At 31.3% G+C, this 17,812-nt stretch overlaps 3 protein-coding genes and 1 long non-coding RNA gene across 5 annotated transcripts; 2 read left to right on the forward strand and 2 right to left on the reverse strand.

The window, feature by feature from the left end:
• The first annotated feature begins 22 nt into the window (after positions 1-22).
• LOC111427353 (UDP-glucosyltransferase 2-like) lies at positions 23-2,829 on the forward strand. Its single transcript, XM_023062457.2, has 3 exons — positions 23-279; positions 1,385-2,414; positions 2,470-2,829. The coding sequence occupies exons 1-3, from the start codon at positions 33-35 to the stop codon at positions 2,759-2,761; spliced, it is 1,569 nt and encodes a 522-aa protein (XP_022918225.2). The 5' UTR covers positions 23-32; the 3' UTR covers positions 2,762-2,829.
• A 227-nt stretch (positions 2,830-3,056) lies between these two features.
• LOC111427340 (facilitated trehalose transporter Tret1-like) lies at positions 3,057-5,537 on the reverse strand. Its single transcript, XM_071194101.1, has 2 exons — positions 5,336-5,537; positions 3,057-4,505 (listed from the first exon to the last, which is right to left on the reverse strand). The coding sequence occupies exons 1-2, from the start codon at positions 5,397-5,399 to the stop codon at positions 3,127-3,129; spliced, it is 1,443 nt and encodes a 480-aa protein (XP_071050202.1). The 5' UTR covers positions 5,400-5,537; the 3' UTR covers positions 3,057-3,126.
• Positions 5,001-6,106, forward strand: LOC139428965 (uncharacterized). The gene is made up of 3 exons (XR_011639648.1): positions 5,001-5,100; positions 5,161-5,317; positions 5,808-6,106. It is a non-coding gene; the product is annotated as an uncharacterized lncRNA (long non-coding RNA).
• Positions 5,975-17,812, reverse strand: LOC111427236 (tripartite motif containing protein thin). 2 transcript variants are annotated; one of them, XM_023062257.2, is made up of 9 exons: positions 17,677-17,812; positions 15,044-15,163; positions 11,713-11,855; positions 9,105-10,532; positions 7,554-8,820; positions 7,012-7,328; positions 6,810-6,950; positions 6,491-6,708; positions 5,975-6,417 (listed from the first exon to the last, which is right to left on the reverse strand). In XM_023062257.2, exons 3-9 carry the CDS (start codon positions 11,845-11,847, stop codon positions 6,204-6,206), a joined length of 3,720 nt encoding a protein of 1,239 aa, XP_022918025.2. In that variant the 5' UTR covers positions 11,848-11,855; positions 15,044-15,163; positions 17,677-17,812; the 3' UTR covers positions 5,975-6,203. The 2 variants fall into 2 exon arrangements, with proteins under 2 accessions (XP_022918025.2, XP_022918024.2); XM_023062256.2 differs by lacking the exons at positions 15,044-15,163; positions 17,677-17,812 and adding an exon at positions 12,508-12,668.

Here is a 17,812-nt window from a genome sequence, read left to right on the forward strand (position 1 = left end):
AAAATTAACTGTGGTTTAAAGTTGAAAGCAAAATGAGAAATATATTGTTATTTCCGATTTTTATTGGGTTAATTTTTAATATTAACCCAATAGATTCAGCAAAAATTTTAGGAATATTCAACATGCCTTCGTACAGTCATTTTGTATTGGGGGAAACACTTTTTAAAGAATTAGCGAAGCAAGGACATGAAGTAACGATGATGAGCGCTTTCCCTCAAAAAACACCAATAAAGAATTATCGAGATATTTATTTAGAAGAAGCCAGCATTGCTTTTAAAGGTAATTAATTAATTTTAAGAAAAAAATGTTTAGATTAGAGGGATGGGCGTAGAACTTGATGAACAAACAACGCTGTACAGGATTTAACAGGTCTATTTCTTATTGTTTTAGAATAAAGCTAAAAATAAACTTTTTTTAGTGTCGTCAAAGAAATTAAATTTACAGATTCCTGTAAATTATAACTAATAATTAAAAAAACATATTTTTGATATTTGAAACAAATACATTTGTTGAACTATTTAATTTACATTTGTTTTACACAAAAGTTGGAATAGATTATTTCACATTTTTTATTAATATTTAATATTATTATTGTTATGTAATGTCATGTAATGACTTAATAAAAGTATTGATAGATGGCGCTCATATATTTTCTTTAGAATTCAAATAAACATAGCAACATTTGTTTGTATTCAAACATTTTCTGAAGTGTCAAATTAAAAATCCGGTTTTTTAAGATGGATTAGGGTTTAACATGTTAGAATGTTACATATTAAAAAATAAAATAAATTTTATATAAATTTTTAGTAGAATAATTTTTAGTTACAGTACCGTAATTTACAGGAAACTGTAAATTTACTTTCTTTGACGACACTAAAAAACAGGTTTAATTTAGCTTTATTCTAAAACAATAAGAAATAGACCTATCTAACCCCATATTTTTGTCATCAGAAAAAAATAACAAATTTAATGAATGAATAATCAGTGGTTGTTTCTATTAAAAAACGAAAATTGTCATAATATCTCAAAATCTAAAACCGAAAACCTTTTTTTGACTGCGTCATCAAATTCTCTGTAAAAAAAGTATATAACTATTTAAATTTTGAAAATTGTTCTTATTAAAACGTTAAATTCGATGAATCAACATCAAAAATGATCAATTTTAATGTTAAAATGGTCTTAAACTTAACAAACTTAACATTTATCTGTCAAAAATGACAATGTGAATGTCACGTTTGACGTTTATACAATACTGACAAACTTCACGATTTATATCTTTATTACAAACTTGATATTTATCTGTCAAAAATGACAATGTGAACGTCAAGTTTGACGTTTACTCTTTAAAATCAATAATTAACATATTTATTTATTTATTTTATAGAACATATGAAATCCGGATTTGATTTATTAAATTTTGGAAAAATACCTTTTATAGTAAAATTATTTTTTATATCAAGAATGACATTTAATGTAATGGAACAGTCCTTTGAAAATAAAGACGTTCAAAACTTGATAAAATCCGACGAAAAATTCGATTTAATAATAATCGAAGCATTCCTAAACGAAGCATTTTACGGGTTTGCTCATAAATTTAAAGCACCCGTAATTTCTTTAGGAACGAGTGATTCTTCAATTTGGGTAAATCGATTAACAGCGAATCCGTCGCCGAGTTCATTCGTCGTCTCACCAATGTTACCGTATTCACCAGAAATGAATTTATTTCAAAGATTAAACAATCTAATATCAGAAATAACAGGAGAATTAGTGTTTAATTTATTCTCAAAACCACAACAAAATGCACTTATGCATAAATACTTTCCAAACGCCCCACATTTAGACGATTTAGTTTATAATACATCTTTTGTGTTGCTTAATTCGCACCCGGCTCAAAGCGCTCCGGTTCCTTTGACACCAAACATGAAACAAATCGGGGGATTTCACATTAACCATGATAATAAATTACCTGATGATATTAAAAAGTTTTTGGATGATTCTAAAGAAGGTGTTGTTTATTTTGCTTTGGGGTCAAATTTAAAAAGCGCTAGTTTACCAAAAGAAAAATTAGAAGCGATTTTAAATGGGTTTAAAAAATGGAAAAAACCGGTTTTGTGGAAGTTTGAAGATGAATCACTCCCGGGAAAACCCGATAATGTGAAAATCTCCAAATGGTTACCACAACCAGCGGTTTTAGCTCATCCAAATGTTAAAGTTTTTATTAGCCATGGTGGAAAATTAAGTATTTTAGAGGCTTCTTATTTTGGCGTTCCAATCATTGGAATTCCTATTTTTGCCGAACAACCTTACAACGTCCAACAAATTAACTACGCCGGAAATGGATTCATCATGGAATTCGAAAGCATCACGGAAGATGTAATTTATAATAATTTGGTTGAAATTACTTCAAATCCAAAGTAAGTTTTAATTAATTTATTAAAATATTTCATGCAACCCGTTTTTTATTGTCAGATATAAAAATGAAGCTAAACTTCGTTCTGAAGCTATGAGAAGTGGAAAAATGACTGCACTGGAAGAAGCCGTTTATTGGATAGAGTACGTTATAAAATTCAAAGGAGCCGCTCATTTAAGAAATCATGGAATAAATTTGATGTGGTACGAAAAATATATGTTGGATGTTGCCTGTTTTGTTGGATTAGTATTTCTTGGATTTGCTTGGTTATTAAAATATTGCTGTAAGAAGTTTTGTAAAAAATCTTGTAATAAATCAAAGAAGAATCAGCTTAAAACAAAAACGCAATAAATTAAAAGTATTAATCGAAAAATTATTGTTTGCATGAAAATCTTTTAATTAAAAGTTAGTATAAAACACCTTTCTTTTTATTAACCTCCATTGACACTTCATTTTGTGTATCAGGTAAAGCCGAGTATTCTAAAACATCCTACACTTTTTCATTTAATCAAAAACGAGTTACCATCATGTTCAGGGCCCGTTCAGTTCTAAAAAGATATGATTTGATAATTTTAAAAATAAATTTAATTGTTACAAATATAGGCAACCTAATAACCACGTGTGTCAAAAAAGTTGCAAGAAAGAATTATAGTAAGAAATTTTATTTTGAATTTCAAAATAAAAAATAATTTTAAAATCACTAAATACAGATTTTATTATAAATTCTCAAACGATTTTATTCGAATAACCTCTTTCTTATCCCCACCATTTTGACAAACATCTCCACACACTTCATTTTTTACACCTTTTAAAATCATTTGAATCTCTTCTAAGGTTTTCCCCCTAGTTTCTGGAATAAAAAAGATTGAGAACAACAAAGTTCCAAAAGAACACACCGCAAATAAATATAAGGGACAGTAAACCCCGACAATATTCACCAATCCTTGATAAATATAAACAGAAACAGCACCGAAAATCACATAAAGCGCGTCAACAATTGTCATTCCCAATGTTTTAACACTAGTTGGAAATAGTTCCCCACTCATCACAATTGGCACCATACCCATCCCACCTTTAAAAGCAATAGCAAAAAGCATAACTGCAACAACTGGAATCCATTTAACGTTTGTTATATCACCGTCATGTTCTTTATACGCAAAATAAGATGCTAAAATTAATAAAGAGATGCATGTGAAGGTGCTGGAATAAATCATTAAGATTTTACGTCCAATTTTATCTATTATTAAAATTGTGACTATAGCTGAAAGTAACATTACAACTGAAAATGTTATTGCTGCAGATTCAGGTGGAATAATTCCTTCTGCGTCTTTTAAAATTGTATGTAAATTCATTAACATAACAGTAATGGCAGCCATATGTTGAGAAGCATTCAAAATTGTCATAATAACTAAAGCTTTGCGATTTCCTTCACTTTTAAATAAATCAATTAAACGACCTTTTTCTTTCTCTAGGCGTTCAACAGCTTCGCTTATTTCATTTAATTCCAACTCAATATTTTGTGTATTTCGAAAAAACATTAAAGATTTTCTTGATTTCTCTTTATCTTTTTTTAATAAAAGATAATACGGTGATTCAGGTAAAAAAATTAATGTCATTAATTGTATTAAAATAAATCCAGCACCAACGCTAGAAGAAGTTGTTAAATTAACAAAAGGAGCTATTGAATAAATTATTATAATTCCAATTAACCCAGCGACAAAAGAGCATCCTGTTAATAATCCTCGAATAGATTTTGAAGATATTTCTGCTATATACATTGTCCCAGCAACAGATCCAATATTACCGGCGATTCCACAAAGACATCTTGCTATATAAATCATTGTTAATGTTTTTGATAACCCAATCATTATCCAAGATGTTAAATTAAATAAAGCTGAGATTAAAATTGCAATTTTTCTTCCAAATCGATCACAAATGTAGATGGTTAAAGGAAGAGATAATAACCCACCGATCATGTAAAGCGTTTCAATTGTTGCTATTTGATAATCGGAAAGATTTATGCGTTTTTTTAGTATTGGGGTTATGGGTGATGTCCAACCATAATGCATTCCAACTGCTATCCCACCAAAACAAGCTGAAAATATAACATTAATAATAGTAATAATAATTTATACATTATTATATATTTATAATTTATTCTTTTTATTTTTTTTCAAGTATCTGTTGAGGTTATATCCAACTTCATATTATATATAACTTCATATAGGATCCCCAAGTGATCCTTGTCAACAAAAGATGGCGCTAATGGGAAATTTGAAATTGAAAGGTTTGGTTAATTTATGTAACGTACTTGTGGTGAATGTTAAAATCACTCCAAAAAAAATTTACTTTAGAAGTAAATATAATAAAAAAACTTTTAAAAACACACAACAAACAGAAAAGAACACAACAGTTGATTGAGAATGACAAGTGGTGTGACGTTTGGTCTTCTTAGATTCTACCGTCCTTGGGATTTAAAAGTGAGATTAACTCAAAAATTAAATAATTTATTTAAAATATTTTAATATTATTAAAAAGAAATTTAGTACGTATTAATTCAATAATCTCATCGAATATTTTTAATAAATACTTGATTTTTAAAACGTCATCTATGAGATTAATTGTATACTAGCATTGACGGTTAGCCCCATGACATTTGAAATAGTCTTTATTATAATTTCTATTTTGGCGTAATTATTTATAATTATTAATAATAAGGGAGTTGTTTAAATGTTTATTCGTCTTTGCAGAGTGTGACATTAAAATTTAAGATCAGTACTAGCAACGGTAGTGAAACCATCCAACGACTGTTTTTCAATGCTCATTACAAGTATTAATGATATCGGAAGATAATTTCCAGAATTTTCTATGAGCGTATCCAGAAGATTGTTGAATTATTAAAGTAAAGTATGTATTAATGCTTACCTACTACAGTACTAAAAAATTGTACACATTTTGGATAACTTCTTGAAGTAAATTGCGAAAACATTCTTTTTAGTTTTTGGGTTTCTTTGAGTTGTTATGTTTTAATACATCTTTTTTAATAATATAAAGCAAAACGTTGGTTAGTCATATTAGATATGAACAATAACGTCGGTATGAAGGAAATAAACTAAAAACATAGCACTAAAAAATTATAACAATTTTCTTGTTATTGAACGTGTTTAAATGCCAGAAATAATCTCAAAATAACTAAAACATAACAGTTTCATAAAAAAGAATGTAGGAAATAATAATTAGGATAACTTAAACATCAAGGTTTACCAGGAAAACCATTGCTGACATTTTTGTTACTTATTACCATGGTAATTTGATGTTTCATAATTCCCCTTATCATTAATCATTACATAATAATTTAGTTTTAGATGTAACTTTTTTTAATAACATTTTATTTTAGGTTATGTTTACTTATTTCTGTCCTTCAGGATGTGACGGATGTGATAGATTTGAAGTTAGGTGACAGGTGACATGAACTGAGTGGGATTGAAGTCGGATTATCTGATTGGTCGAAATAAAATTACAAGATGGCCGGGATTTCAAAAGTGCCAAAATAAAAAAAAAAAATTGACGTAAGTAAAATTTATAATTTACAAAAAAAGATATTTTTTTTTAAATATTTTTTTATTATTGAAAGTTAAACACACTAAAATAATTCCATAATAAACAAAGAGAGAGAAAAACAAAATTATGGATATAGATAGTATTAGAAATTGGTGTGAGTTTGATTAATAAATGGCAATATAAACTTAATACAATACTTTTAAAATGAGAAGAAAACAATTTTTATAAAGATTCAAAACACTTGTATCCTATGGTTTTCCCTATCGCAGACCAAGATATTCCCGTTCGAAGACACGGCTATCCCTTCGAGTCCTTTAAATTCGCCCTCTCCAGAACCCCAATTTCCAAAACACCTCAAGAAAGTCCCATCGGGATTAAAAATTTGAATGCGATTATTTCCGGAATCTGCTACAATGATGTATCCTTGATCATCAACAGCAACTCCCCTTAAATCAAAAAATTAATTAATCATCTCAATTAAATGAAATATATTATGACAAAAATTAAAAAAAAATTTACCTTGGAAATTTAAATTGCCCATCGGCAGAACCTTCAGTACCAAAAGCATGATTGACTTTTCCGTTTATATCAAAAATTTGTATCCTATGATTGTTACAATCCGATACAATTACTTTATTTGTATTCGAAACGGCTATGTAATGAGGATGTTCTAATTGACCTTCTTTATTGCCCATTGAACCGAATTTTCCAACAAATGTTCCATCTGATTGGAAAACCTAAAATTTAAAAAAAAATGTATAAAATCTCGATATAATGGAACTCTAAAATTCAACTCAATCTGCTTTAAAGCAGTTAGAAGCAGAAAAAGTTAATTTACCTGTATTCTATGATTTTCTTTATCGCATACATAAATGAATCCTAAAGCATCGGTGGTGATACCCCATGGATAATTAAATCGTCCATCGGTTGTACCTTGACTACCAAAAGATCTTAGGAATCTCCCAGATGGATCAAAAACCTATCAAAAATAAATTTGATTTAACATAGATGTTTTATGATTAAATATTCTTATGATTTACTTGTATCCTATGATTATATCTATCAGCAATGATATATTGTCCAATTCGATTCACTGCAACTCCAGCCAAACAATCAAACTCTCCCTCTCCATTTCCATAAGAACCAAATTGTTTCAAGAAATTACCATTTCCATCGAAAACTTGCACGCGATGATTTGATGAATCGGCGACTACTATGCTATTATCTGGACCGACAGCTACACCTCTCGGCCAAGTGAATAATCCAGGCTCGCTCCCCCGACTACCAATGAGGAACAGCTGATGGCATTTTTGCAGGTATTGACTCCTAGGGGAGATACCTGCTGCTACCGCGATACCTACAATAAAAAACCATTTTTAGTCAAAAATTGATTTCTTAATTTAAATTAAAAATAAAATTGTATTAAATTTCTCATTGGAAATCATAACCAATTAAATTAATAATTTCCAGGACATAATTTAAAGCATTTTTTAGCACCAGAGGAATGACAATTAAGAACATATAAAAGTCTAAATTGCTCAGTAACGGTGCAAAAAAATGAAGTACTTAAAATTTTTCTTACCGGCTGCTGCCACCGTAGCTGGTGTATGGGTAGTGGGGGAGCCTTGCATGTTTTTTTGATCATCATCAGAACTTCCTAATTCAGTTGATGATCTCAAAGGCAACCCCAACGACAATCTTCTAGCCGCCGCCGAAGAACTCGAAGAGGGCGAAACAGCACCAGAAGCACTACTCTCCCGATCTTTCCCACCACTGCTTCGATTACCATACTTATTCTTCAAATATCTCGCCCAAGAACTCAAAGCGGCACCATCTTTTTCGGTGGTACTCGCCGCCGAGCCCCGCTCCGGCGAATTTTCCCTCGATTTCAACGCGTGCGAAGATCGACTCCTCGCTAAATCATTCCCGGAAGCTGTTGCCGAACTTGTTCCGTAACCCCTCGAAGCGAGATAAGCTGAAGGATTTGAGGAAGTCGGTGAGATGGGTTCGTCAATTTCATCATCGTCGGCGAAATTATGAGTTGATCGGCTTCGTGCTAAACGCTGCCGACGTTCCTTTAAAGCCATATAACGCGATCTTCCTGAAGGATATTTGCTGTCGGAGTCTTCAGTTGGATAACGCGATGAGGGTGTGTCATCGTCTTCGGGGGATACAGCAGCGGAACTTTTACTTTTATTCAAAAATCGACTTGCGTAACTATATCTAGATGGTGATTCTTCTTCCGGCGGTTGAGATGATGCTGGTGGTCTTCTTCTATAATTCGGAGAAGTATCTTCTTTCGGTGAGGTATATCTAGGATAATTAGTTTCTTCTCGGCTTGATTTTCTCGAGTTATCTGTGCTGTCTCTAGCTTGAGCACTCCTCGCAAGTAATGGTCCTATATCGGTTTTTGCCATTTCTTTAGTTGCGTCTTTTTTAGTTGTGACTACTTCCTCTTCGCTTTCTTCCTCAGACTCAGTTTCTTCTTCGCTACTACTTTCGGTTTCTTCTTTAGCCGGAGTTGGCGGGGCCGCGGGTGTTCTGTTTGGCAAAAATCGACTTGTAAACGGTTGTTTTGTTGGGGTGTTCGATGGAGGCGTCGTTGGGGCTTTCGATAAATATTTTTGTTTTACTTCTTCCGTGGTGAAAGGCGCCCCGGTTGTTCTAATCGCTGATGATGACGTTGAAGATTCCGTGGAGCTTGATTCGGAGCTGGTCGAACGCGATGCTTTTTTGTGTTGTACTTCGGATGGGCGTCGTCCTTGAGATGGGGTGGATTTCGATGATGATGTTTTTCTTTGTCGGGAGCTTGATTCTTCGTCGGTGTCTTCTGCGCTGGATACCGTAGCCTGGAGAAAAATTCTTCTTTAAAAAAATCTTCTCTTTCATATTCAAAAAACTTCTTAAATTTATTTTTTTTTTTCTTGGAGGTGTTAATAGAAAGTTGTGGAGGTGTAAAAAATAGTGCTTTTTGAAAGTTGTTCATTTGGTAATAAGTGGTAGTAGTATTATTAAAATTATTATTAACTAACTAAAACTGGTGACTAGATTTCATTTCAATTTTTTTTAAATTTTTTTAATTTTTTTTTGTTTCTATATAATTATAATCAGGTACTTTTTATTGTTCACTCACCTCTGGTGGTTGAACACTCTTTCGGCTTCTCTCATCAACAACAACAGGTGGGGTTCGAGTTTCCTCAGCCGTTGACGTAGTTGCTCCTTTATTTTGTTTTTTAATTTTAGCAATTTCGTCTTCCTCGCTAACTTGTCTCGCTGTTGGGGGAGGTTGCTTTTTTGGAACAACTTTCGGTTGTTGAGGAACCGGAGTTGGATTTTCCTTCTCCTTTTTCTTATTCATTTCGCTTTCCTGCAATTTTTGCATAACCCGTGGGGAATCAGCTAACCTAGTAATACCACTTAAAGGACCTCTAGCGACATCTTCCGTGTCCAAAACGCGCTCTCTTTCTTTATGTTCCGTAAAACGAACTCGCGAGGACGAAGTTTCCGTGTCTGAGTCATCACCGTGTCGATTAAACCTTGATCGATACCTTGATCGAGCTGGTCTCGATGATTCGGTGTCATAATCATCAACGCCGTAATCGGTGGTTGTTCCATATCGATTGTAACGCTCGGTTTGTTTTGGTCTGTCGCCAAATTTTCGGCCGCCTAATGGTGCATCATCAGTTTCGCCGTAACCTCTTTCTTCTTGTTGACGAAATTGCGAAGCAAGGCGATGGTCGCTTTTTGAGCGCATCAATCCGGGTCCACCTCCGGGTGGTTGAAGATGACTTCCGGTGCCGAAACTTGAATGCGAAGTGTTTGGGATGTTTAAATCGCCAAATCCGGCAACGTGAAGAACCAATTGATTTGGATCGTGCGCTAAAATCAATCGGACTTTTCTCGAATAATCTGAAGCTTCGTACTCGAAGTTTCTGATGAATTCGACCGTTTTTAAAAATATTTCTTTTGCATCCATCAACTCGCAATCATCCCAATTAACGTTCTCGTTCATGTGTTTATCAGCTAAATCACAATTGCTTATGATGTTTCCAATTTCAAGTTCAAGGTTATCTTTAAGAGTGGTCATGCTGCGCAATTCCGTTCCTAAGTAGCGATCTAATTCGCCTCTCAAGTACTCGGTGCGATCTTTTAAAGCTTTCGCGAGTCTCCGATGGATTTCTTCGACTTCTTCGCTAACCGACAAACAATTCATTTGAATCGATTGAGTGTTTTTCTCAACCAACGCTAAGGTGTCTTGTAAGCGGTGGATTCCGCGACGAATTTGATTATTTATCCTAGTAATTTCTCTCCTGAGGATGTCCATGTGGGCTCCTTTGCATTCCTCGCAAATTTTTTTATCACAATGCGAGCAAAAGCTGCAATAAGCTTTTTCGGAGCACACATTACATCGTTCCATTATTTGTCCGCTCGTCGGATCTGGGAGTTCCCCGGTAATTTCGATGTGAAGTTCGAGGAAACGTTGCAACGTTACGTTCGTGGGGAATCCTTGAACTCCTTGGTACGGTATCCGATGTTCTGCACGACATTCTGGGCATTTTACCTTTAAAATTTTTGAAAAATTATTTTTATTTTTAAATTAAATTAAAGTAATCTAAAACTTCGATAGAACGGACAAATCCGAAACAATTTTAATTCCATTCAAATTTGAAAATTAAAAAACAATTTATCGATAAAAGTTATTACTTTTCTAATTTTAGGCTAGCTTTATTAAAAAAAATTTTGATTTGATCAATAATTAGAAAGATAACCTTAAAAAATCGTTTTTCAAACTAATTTCATACCAGTGTGGAACGCCATCTGGTGGAGATGTCGCAAAATTTTATTAAAAGAAATCATTTTAAATGACGTTCTAAACAAATGTTATAGGAAACATTTTTCGATTAAAACAAAAATATGACATATTATTTGCCTTAATTTAAAATGAGTCATTTCGAATCATTTTAATTTATTGTAATAAATGACGTTTTTCGAAAAAATGGTTTTAGTAAAAGTTTTGGATAATTTAATTTTAAACAAATTTTATTTGAAAATTTTTTTGATTCGATCAACTATTAGGAAGATAACCTCAAAAAACGATTTTTTATAACCGGGTGGAGCGCCATCTGGTGGAGATGTCGCAAAATTTTATTAAAAGAAATCATTTTAAATGACATTTTAAACAAATTTCGTACGAAAAGCTTTTCGATTAAAACGAAAATATGATATGATTTGCCTTAATTTAAAATGAGTCATTTTGAATCATTTTAATTTAATTTTAATAAATGACGTTTTTTGAAAAAATTGTTTTAATAAAAGTTTTAGATAATTTAATTTTAAACACATTTCGTTTCAAAATTTTTTTGATTCGATCAATAATTAGGAAGATAACCTCAAAAAACGGTTTTTTCATCCCAGTGTGGAGCGCCATCTGGTGAAGATATCGCAAATTTTTATTAAAAGAAATCATTTTAAATGACATTTTAAACAAATGCTATACGAAAAATTTTTCGATTAAAACAAAAATATATGATTTCTTAATTTTAAATGAGTCGGATCATTTTAATTTTTTTGTAATAAAAGACTATGTTTTTAGTTGTAAGTCTAGTGTCTAGTTTAATGAAAGAAAGTTTCGGGTTTGACCGTGCGTCTTCAGACACATGTACTAAACGAATAATATTAATAGTATGATTTACAAATATTGTGTCCGTTATATCGAGGTTCTACTGTAATTTAGTTATTACCTGTCTTCTTACGTAGTCCACGAGTCCTTCCAAACAAGGTTCCATGCAAAAGCTGTGTTGGCATGGTAACAATTTTGGATTTCGGTAGCGATCCAAACAGATGGCGCAAGTTAATAGTTGTTCGAATTGTTCCATTTTGTTTTCTAGAACGATAAAAGATATTTTTCGTTAATTTCGATTGAATCTCGCGCGAAGATGTTTTTTAGATTGGTTTTCATTTTGGCCGAAATCCAACTTTAAGGTTTAAATTCTCAAACGTCTTGCGCGAAAATAATCCACGTTCCCATTGGATTTAGAAGCAATATCGCGGACGCCTTGGAACGTCACCGTTTTAAAATTAGATTGCACGGCTATAACGGAACGGACAGAAGCACAGAAGGAAGGTTTTTCAAAAATAATTTCGCAAAAATAGATTCGAATCCACCATAAAAAAATAACACACTTTCAGGATTTTAAATACAAAAATTTTTTTTGTTATTTTTAAGTTGGTATTATTAATTGAATGTATTTTAATCGAAGAATATAAAATCACATTGTGGGTTACTTTTAGTTATTTTTAGATTGACCGATCAAAATCAAGAATGAAACAAAAAAAAAGAAACAATGAACGTCAGATTAAAATTAGAAAAAGACCACGCGATATAAATAAAGCTTTTTATTTATTATTTAAATCCACTTTCTTCTTTAAAACGAAGGTATTTTATAAACACCTCTTTCCAATTTCTAAACAATCCCAAAAATACTTTAACATGCATAAAATAAAATTTTATTAAATTAAAAAAAAAATTAACTCACATTTAACTAAAATTCCTGTCAAATTCTTAATAATTGAAAATTGTTCATACTTTAATCACAAAATTATCAAAACCCTTCTTCTTACTTCTTGATTCAAATTTAGACTGAAAGATTTCTGAAAGGTTTAAGTAGGTTCTCTTTATAAAGTTGGCGGCGCTGTCGATGTGGGTTGGTTAAGGCGAAAATGGCGACGTAATGACGTGTCGCGCACATCTTTTGTTTCTGTGACGTCTTTTGTTTCTTTAATACGGTATTTTTAGAAAGAATTATATTTTGTTTCATTGTTGTTACTATTCCGTTTATAGAATCAAAGAGGCTTTTGACTCTCTCCTTTAAAAATAATAGAAACCGCGTTATTCAATTTTATGCATTCAATTAAAAAGAAAATTCAGATTATTTTAATAGTAGGTGGCGCTTTGTCACCTTTAAAATCATATTTTGAGTTATCTTGGCTAATATGCAAAAGATGATAAATCTTTTTTGATGAGTTCAAAGTTATTTTTGATTTAGAAAGTGTTTTGTAGGTTTCTGTAATTTTAATTGGAACTTTTTTTTACGATAGATGGCGCTGTATATTGTATTTTTGAGAAATTATTTTAATTAACTAGTAACTTTCTAGTTCTAGTTTTAATTGTTATTTAGCGCTAAATTGTATATTTTTATTGAAGTATTACTATATAGTAGAATTAGATAGTATTATATAGTAGAATTAGATTAATTTAGGTTTAGCCGTCTTTAGAGACATACGGTTAAATCCGAATCTTTCTAGTTCTAGGCCTAGTGTTAGTTCTACTTTTATTTTAGTAAAATAGACAACAATTTAGCGCTTAATAACAATTAAAACTAGAACTAACTCTAAACCTAGAAAGTTTCGGGTTTAGCCGTGCGTCTTCAAACGATAGTAGATAATACGATATATATCCTAAATTTAATTTAATAGAATAGATAACAACTATTTTTTTTAAATAAAAGCGATAAATAGCGTATTTGACAACAATTTTGTACTTAATAAAGTATAGGTTTCTGTAATTAAGACTTAAGTAGTAAAACGTTCGAAGGATAGATGGCGGTGATAACAAATCTGTTATATTTGACAAATTGAAACTAAAATAGTATTTATCACTTGCAAATTTTGAACTATTTTTTGTAATAATCTCTATTTAAAACAGCTTTGTAACAATTTTAAATAATGATTTTTAAATAATAATGAAAGTTGTAATTTCTGTAAAAAGTATTTGGTGATTCAATGAAATGATAGATGGCGCTAATTTCAAATAGTTTTATGATTAATGATAATTTTAATGATTTTAATATTAATACAATATTTTGATTAAAATGTATGTTAAACGAAATAAAGTAGTAAGTAAGTTTATAACGAAACGGAGAGATTAAAAAAATGTAATAAAAAACTAAAAGCACATCGAAAACGATTGAATCAAGAGTTCTCGGGTTCCCGGGTAAACTATCCTAAAAGGCAAAAAATAATATTGGACGTTGTGGAATACGATATCATCTCTCCTTTACTATACGATATCTCGACTGCAGCTTCCCTCAATTTTCTGCCGACCGAGCATTTCTAATATCTTATATATCGAAGATGAGAAGGCACAATAGAAAAACCATTACGTATTGTCATTCACGATCGGAGAATATACGTGTAAAGCATGATCTTTTTTTCGTTATTAAAAAATTCTTTTAAAATATACCGGGTGTTTTTGTAAGTTGTGGCATAATATTAATCATAAATACTAGAATAAAAATGATAATAATGATTCGTGTACAAATTTTTGGTCTAAACCCATAAATGGCTATAGATTAAATATTTTCAATATGGTTTGTTTTAGAAACATAAAATTTGGTAAACAGTGCAATGTTATCATGAGAAATCGTTTAAGATCACCTATGAAAATATGCAAATAAGAGCAATTTAGAAGTAGTGTAATGATACCAAGACAAATTATAAAGGAGCATTGTTGATCAGATCAGAAAACTCAAGAGGATCAGATTCTGTTTTGCTTGTTTTGTTTCCAGTTTTTGTTCATAACATACTACCCATCTTTTCAGTATTTCGCCTTGCTCCATGAGAATTCTGTGTATTCTGTCTTAGTTTCTCTAATTCCTGCCACTCTATTTCTCGGTCTGTGAGTGCTGTTTTCTTCCTTCCTCCATACTCTGTACTCCTCCTTCGTTTCTTTGGTTCTACGCTGCTGCACTCTTACAAAGTACAAAGTGACCTCTCATTCACGTACGTACATTTACATACTTTTAGTAATGTTTTTTTAGCAGCTTTTTACAATATCGTCTCGCCGCTGCGTTAGCATTTCTTAACTTTGAAGTCCCATATTTTATCCATTTATGAGTTTAGACAAACAATTTTTACACGAATCGTCATCATTTTCACTCTAGTATCTGTGATTAAAATTATGTAACAATGATAATATCGATAAAAAATTATTTAACAAAGTTAATTATGGGTTGTGATCATAAAATGTTGTTTTTTTTTCTTTAAGATGTCGCCTGGGGTTAAAGTACTTACCCAAAAATTTTCCACTCGGTTTCCTTTAAGGTTTTTTTCTTTTCACGTTTAGGATTTTTGTCCGAGGCCCCCAAGGGGCCCTCCCCTTTTTTACGATCTTTGCTTTACGCGTACGCTAATCTGGAAAGAAAAAGAAAAATATATCGTTTTATTTAAATCGAACAAGTAATATTAAGTACAATATTAAGTCTTTTTTGTTTTGATACTTCTTCCTAAATTGGTAAGGAATTTTAAACGTTTTAATATGAGATGCCGGTCGGAAATAGTTTGCCAAAAATGTTACTCGGTTCGAATTATGTATATTTAGTCTGGAAAATGTGTGTATAATATATAGTAACAGACTGAACATTGGTGAATGGGTTATTATTATGGAATTCGAAAAATGTCGGTTTAATTTTACGTTGTTAATGTTAAAAAAATTATTACAGTTATTTATAGAAAATAATGGGTTTTACTTTAATTTGAAGATAAAAAAATGAAATAATATAGATACATTATAGATTTAATCAAAATGTGTGTTTTAAAAAACCAATATAGACTTGTTTCACCATCTTTGCAAAGTAATGTTTATAAGCGTTTTATTAAATTTATTCCATAATTTTGTCACAAATATCGTTTTGCTCGCAGATCCAGAAATGTTACAAGTGCGGTATAAAAAGTTAAAGACATGTAAAATGCCGATATCAATTCTTTTTCTTCTTCATACGAGCTGTTTCTAATAAAAAATATTCGAATATTCTTTCTTCCAAATGATTTATCTGGTGTAATCTTCACTATTCGTTATTCAGACATTCTATTTATTAATAATAATAATAATGCCTTGTCCAAGACAAAATGTCTGTTTGAGAAAATCCATTGGAGACGGGCAAGGTATCTCTTGAAAGAAAATATGACGTTCTAATTATAATTTGCCAACAATAGTCGTGGATTTATAAAAGGATTTATAAATCTGTTATTTATTTCATTTGCCACACAATAACATGAACGCCGACCTTTTCAAAAAGCTTCCTAATTTCGATATGTTTAGTTTAATAGTTCTTGACAATACATATTTTCATTCAAGATCAAGGCTCAGTAATTAAGAATATATCAACCTCAACCTCGTTATTATATTGTGGCGCCTCGGCCGTGGGCATCCTCAGCTTTATCAAATAAAGCTGTAGATCTTATGACTAATTAAGCCAAGGTCGAGGCTCCATGCTTAACATTTAATCAACCTTCAATTGGTTATCATATCGCTACGCCTCGGCTTTATCATTTGAGGTTGTAAACTTTTTTGGCTGATTAAGTCGAGGTCGCCTGAGGCCAAGGCTATATTGCAATGCAAATTACTGTAAAATTGGTTACAGATGGCAAGATTTACAAGGAATTTTTTTATATCATATTTTTGCAACTTTTTTATGTATCAACTTCTCTTTCTATATTTAATGACACACAATGTCAAACACTTTGACACTCTAATAAGATTAGCATGAGGCAAACCATAAATATATACAGTGAAACGTCGCATAACAACCATAATTCGTTCGAGAATCTTACTCGTAATGGGAAATATTCGTTAAACGAAACAATGTTTTCTATACATATAAATAAGGGACTTCCCCTATACGTGTCACTCGTTATGCGAAATATCAATCGTTTAACGAGACAATTTATTTTACTCGTTATGCGAAATATTCGTTATGAGAGGTACTCGTTAAGCGAGGGTCCACTGTATATTTTATTCATGATAAAATTTAAAAAATATTTTAAGAAATTACTTAAATACAACATTAAAATCTGTTAAACGTATATTCTAAATACGAACATGTTCTTACGTGTTAGATTTATTTATTTAAAAGGGATTTTTTGTCACATTTTTTCTGAAACCTTCCGCATTTTGCTCGGCCACGTAGTACTTAGCTCAGACCCTCTTAATTAAATTTGCCAATGCTTCAGGAAATCAACTTAAAACGATGTACATTTCCCTCGTGTGCCAAATTTCGTTTTCCCCTCTCCATCTCGGTTTAAAAGCTATTTTAAAATATCCCTACTGAATTAATTTACATTTTAATTATTAACTGAAAATAAACGAGCACTCAATTTTCTTATAAAAACATTAATAAGATCGTGCTGTATTTCGGGATAAAAAAAATAATCCGGAAAGAAGAATGTTTAAAAAAAATGTGTTGACAACTTTGAACAATCATTATGCTTTAAGTGGAGTGTCCATTATTATGTATTCTTGTCGTTAAATTCTTGCCAAATTCTTGCTTTAAATTAAATATTAAGTTTGGGGTGCCAAAAAAAAATGTTTGAAAGAATGTAGGTACATTAGAATATCTAAGATTAATAATATTAGTCATTGAATTATATAAACAGGTGATGAGAAAGTTTCTGAGTCATTTTTGGAAGTAGTCCGAAAATACATCGTCCAGATATGGTTAGGTTGATATACGAAAACCTCAAAATAAGTGGTTTGTATTTAAAAATGGATTAAATTTAATCCACTTAAATAGCTCCTAAGAGACAACAGCATAAAAATACATTCGACATTTTAACACCGGTAGCCGATTCATTTTTTTATTTCAATTTTCTCATTTTCTATTTAATTTTTTCTGCTTTTGACATATCTTCAAAATAATTTAACTCACATCAACTTTTGCACTTTTTGTATCGTTTCACTAACGTTGAACGGAATTTTGGACCCTTTTTAAAAGAGACAATTCTCTTATTCGATGACCGACAGTTTTTTTTTTCAGCGGCCTTCGAGTCGCCGGCTGAACGCGG

The sequence above is a fragment of the Onthophagus taurus genome, chromosome 2 (assembly GCF_036711975.1).
Source record: "Onthophagus taurus isolate NC chromosome 2, IU_Otau_3.0, whole genome shotgun sequence".
NCBI lineage: Eukaryota > Metazoa > Arthropoda > Insecta > Coleoptera > Scarabaeidae > Onthophagus > Onthophagus taurus.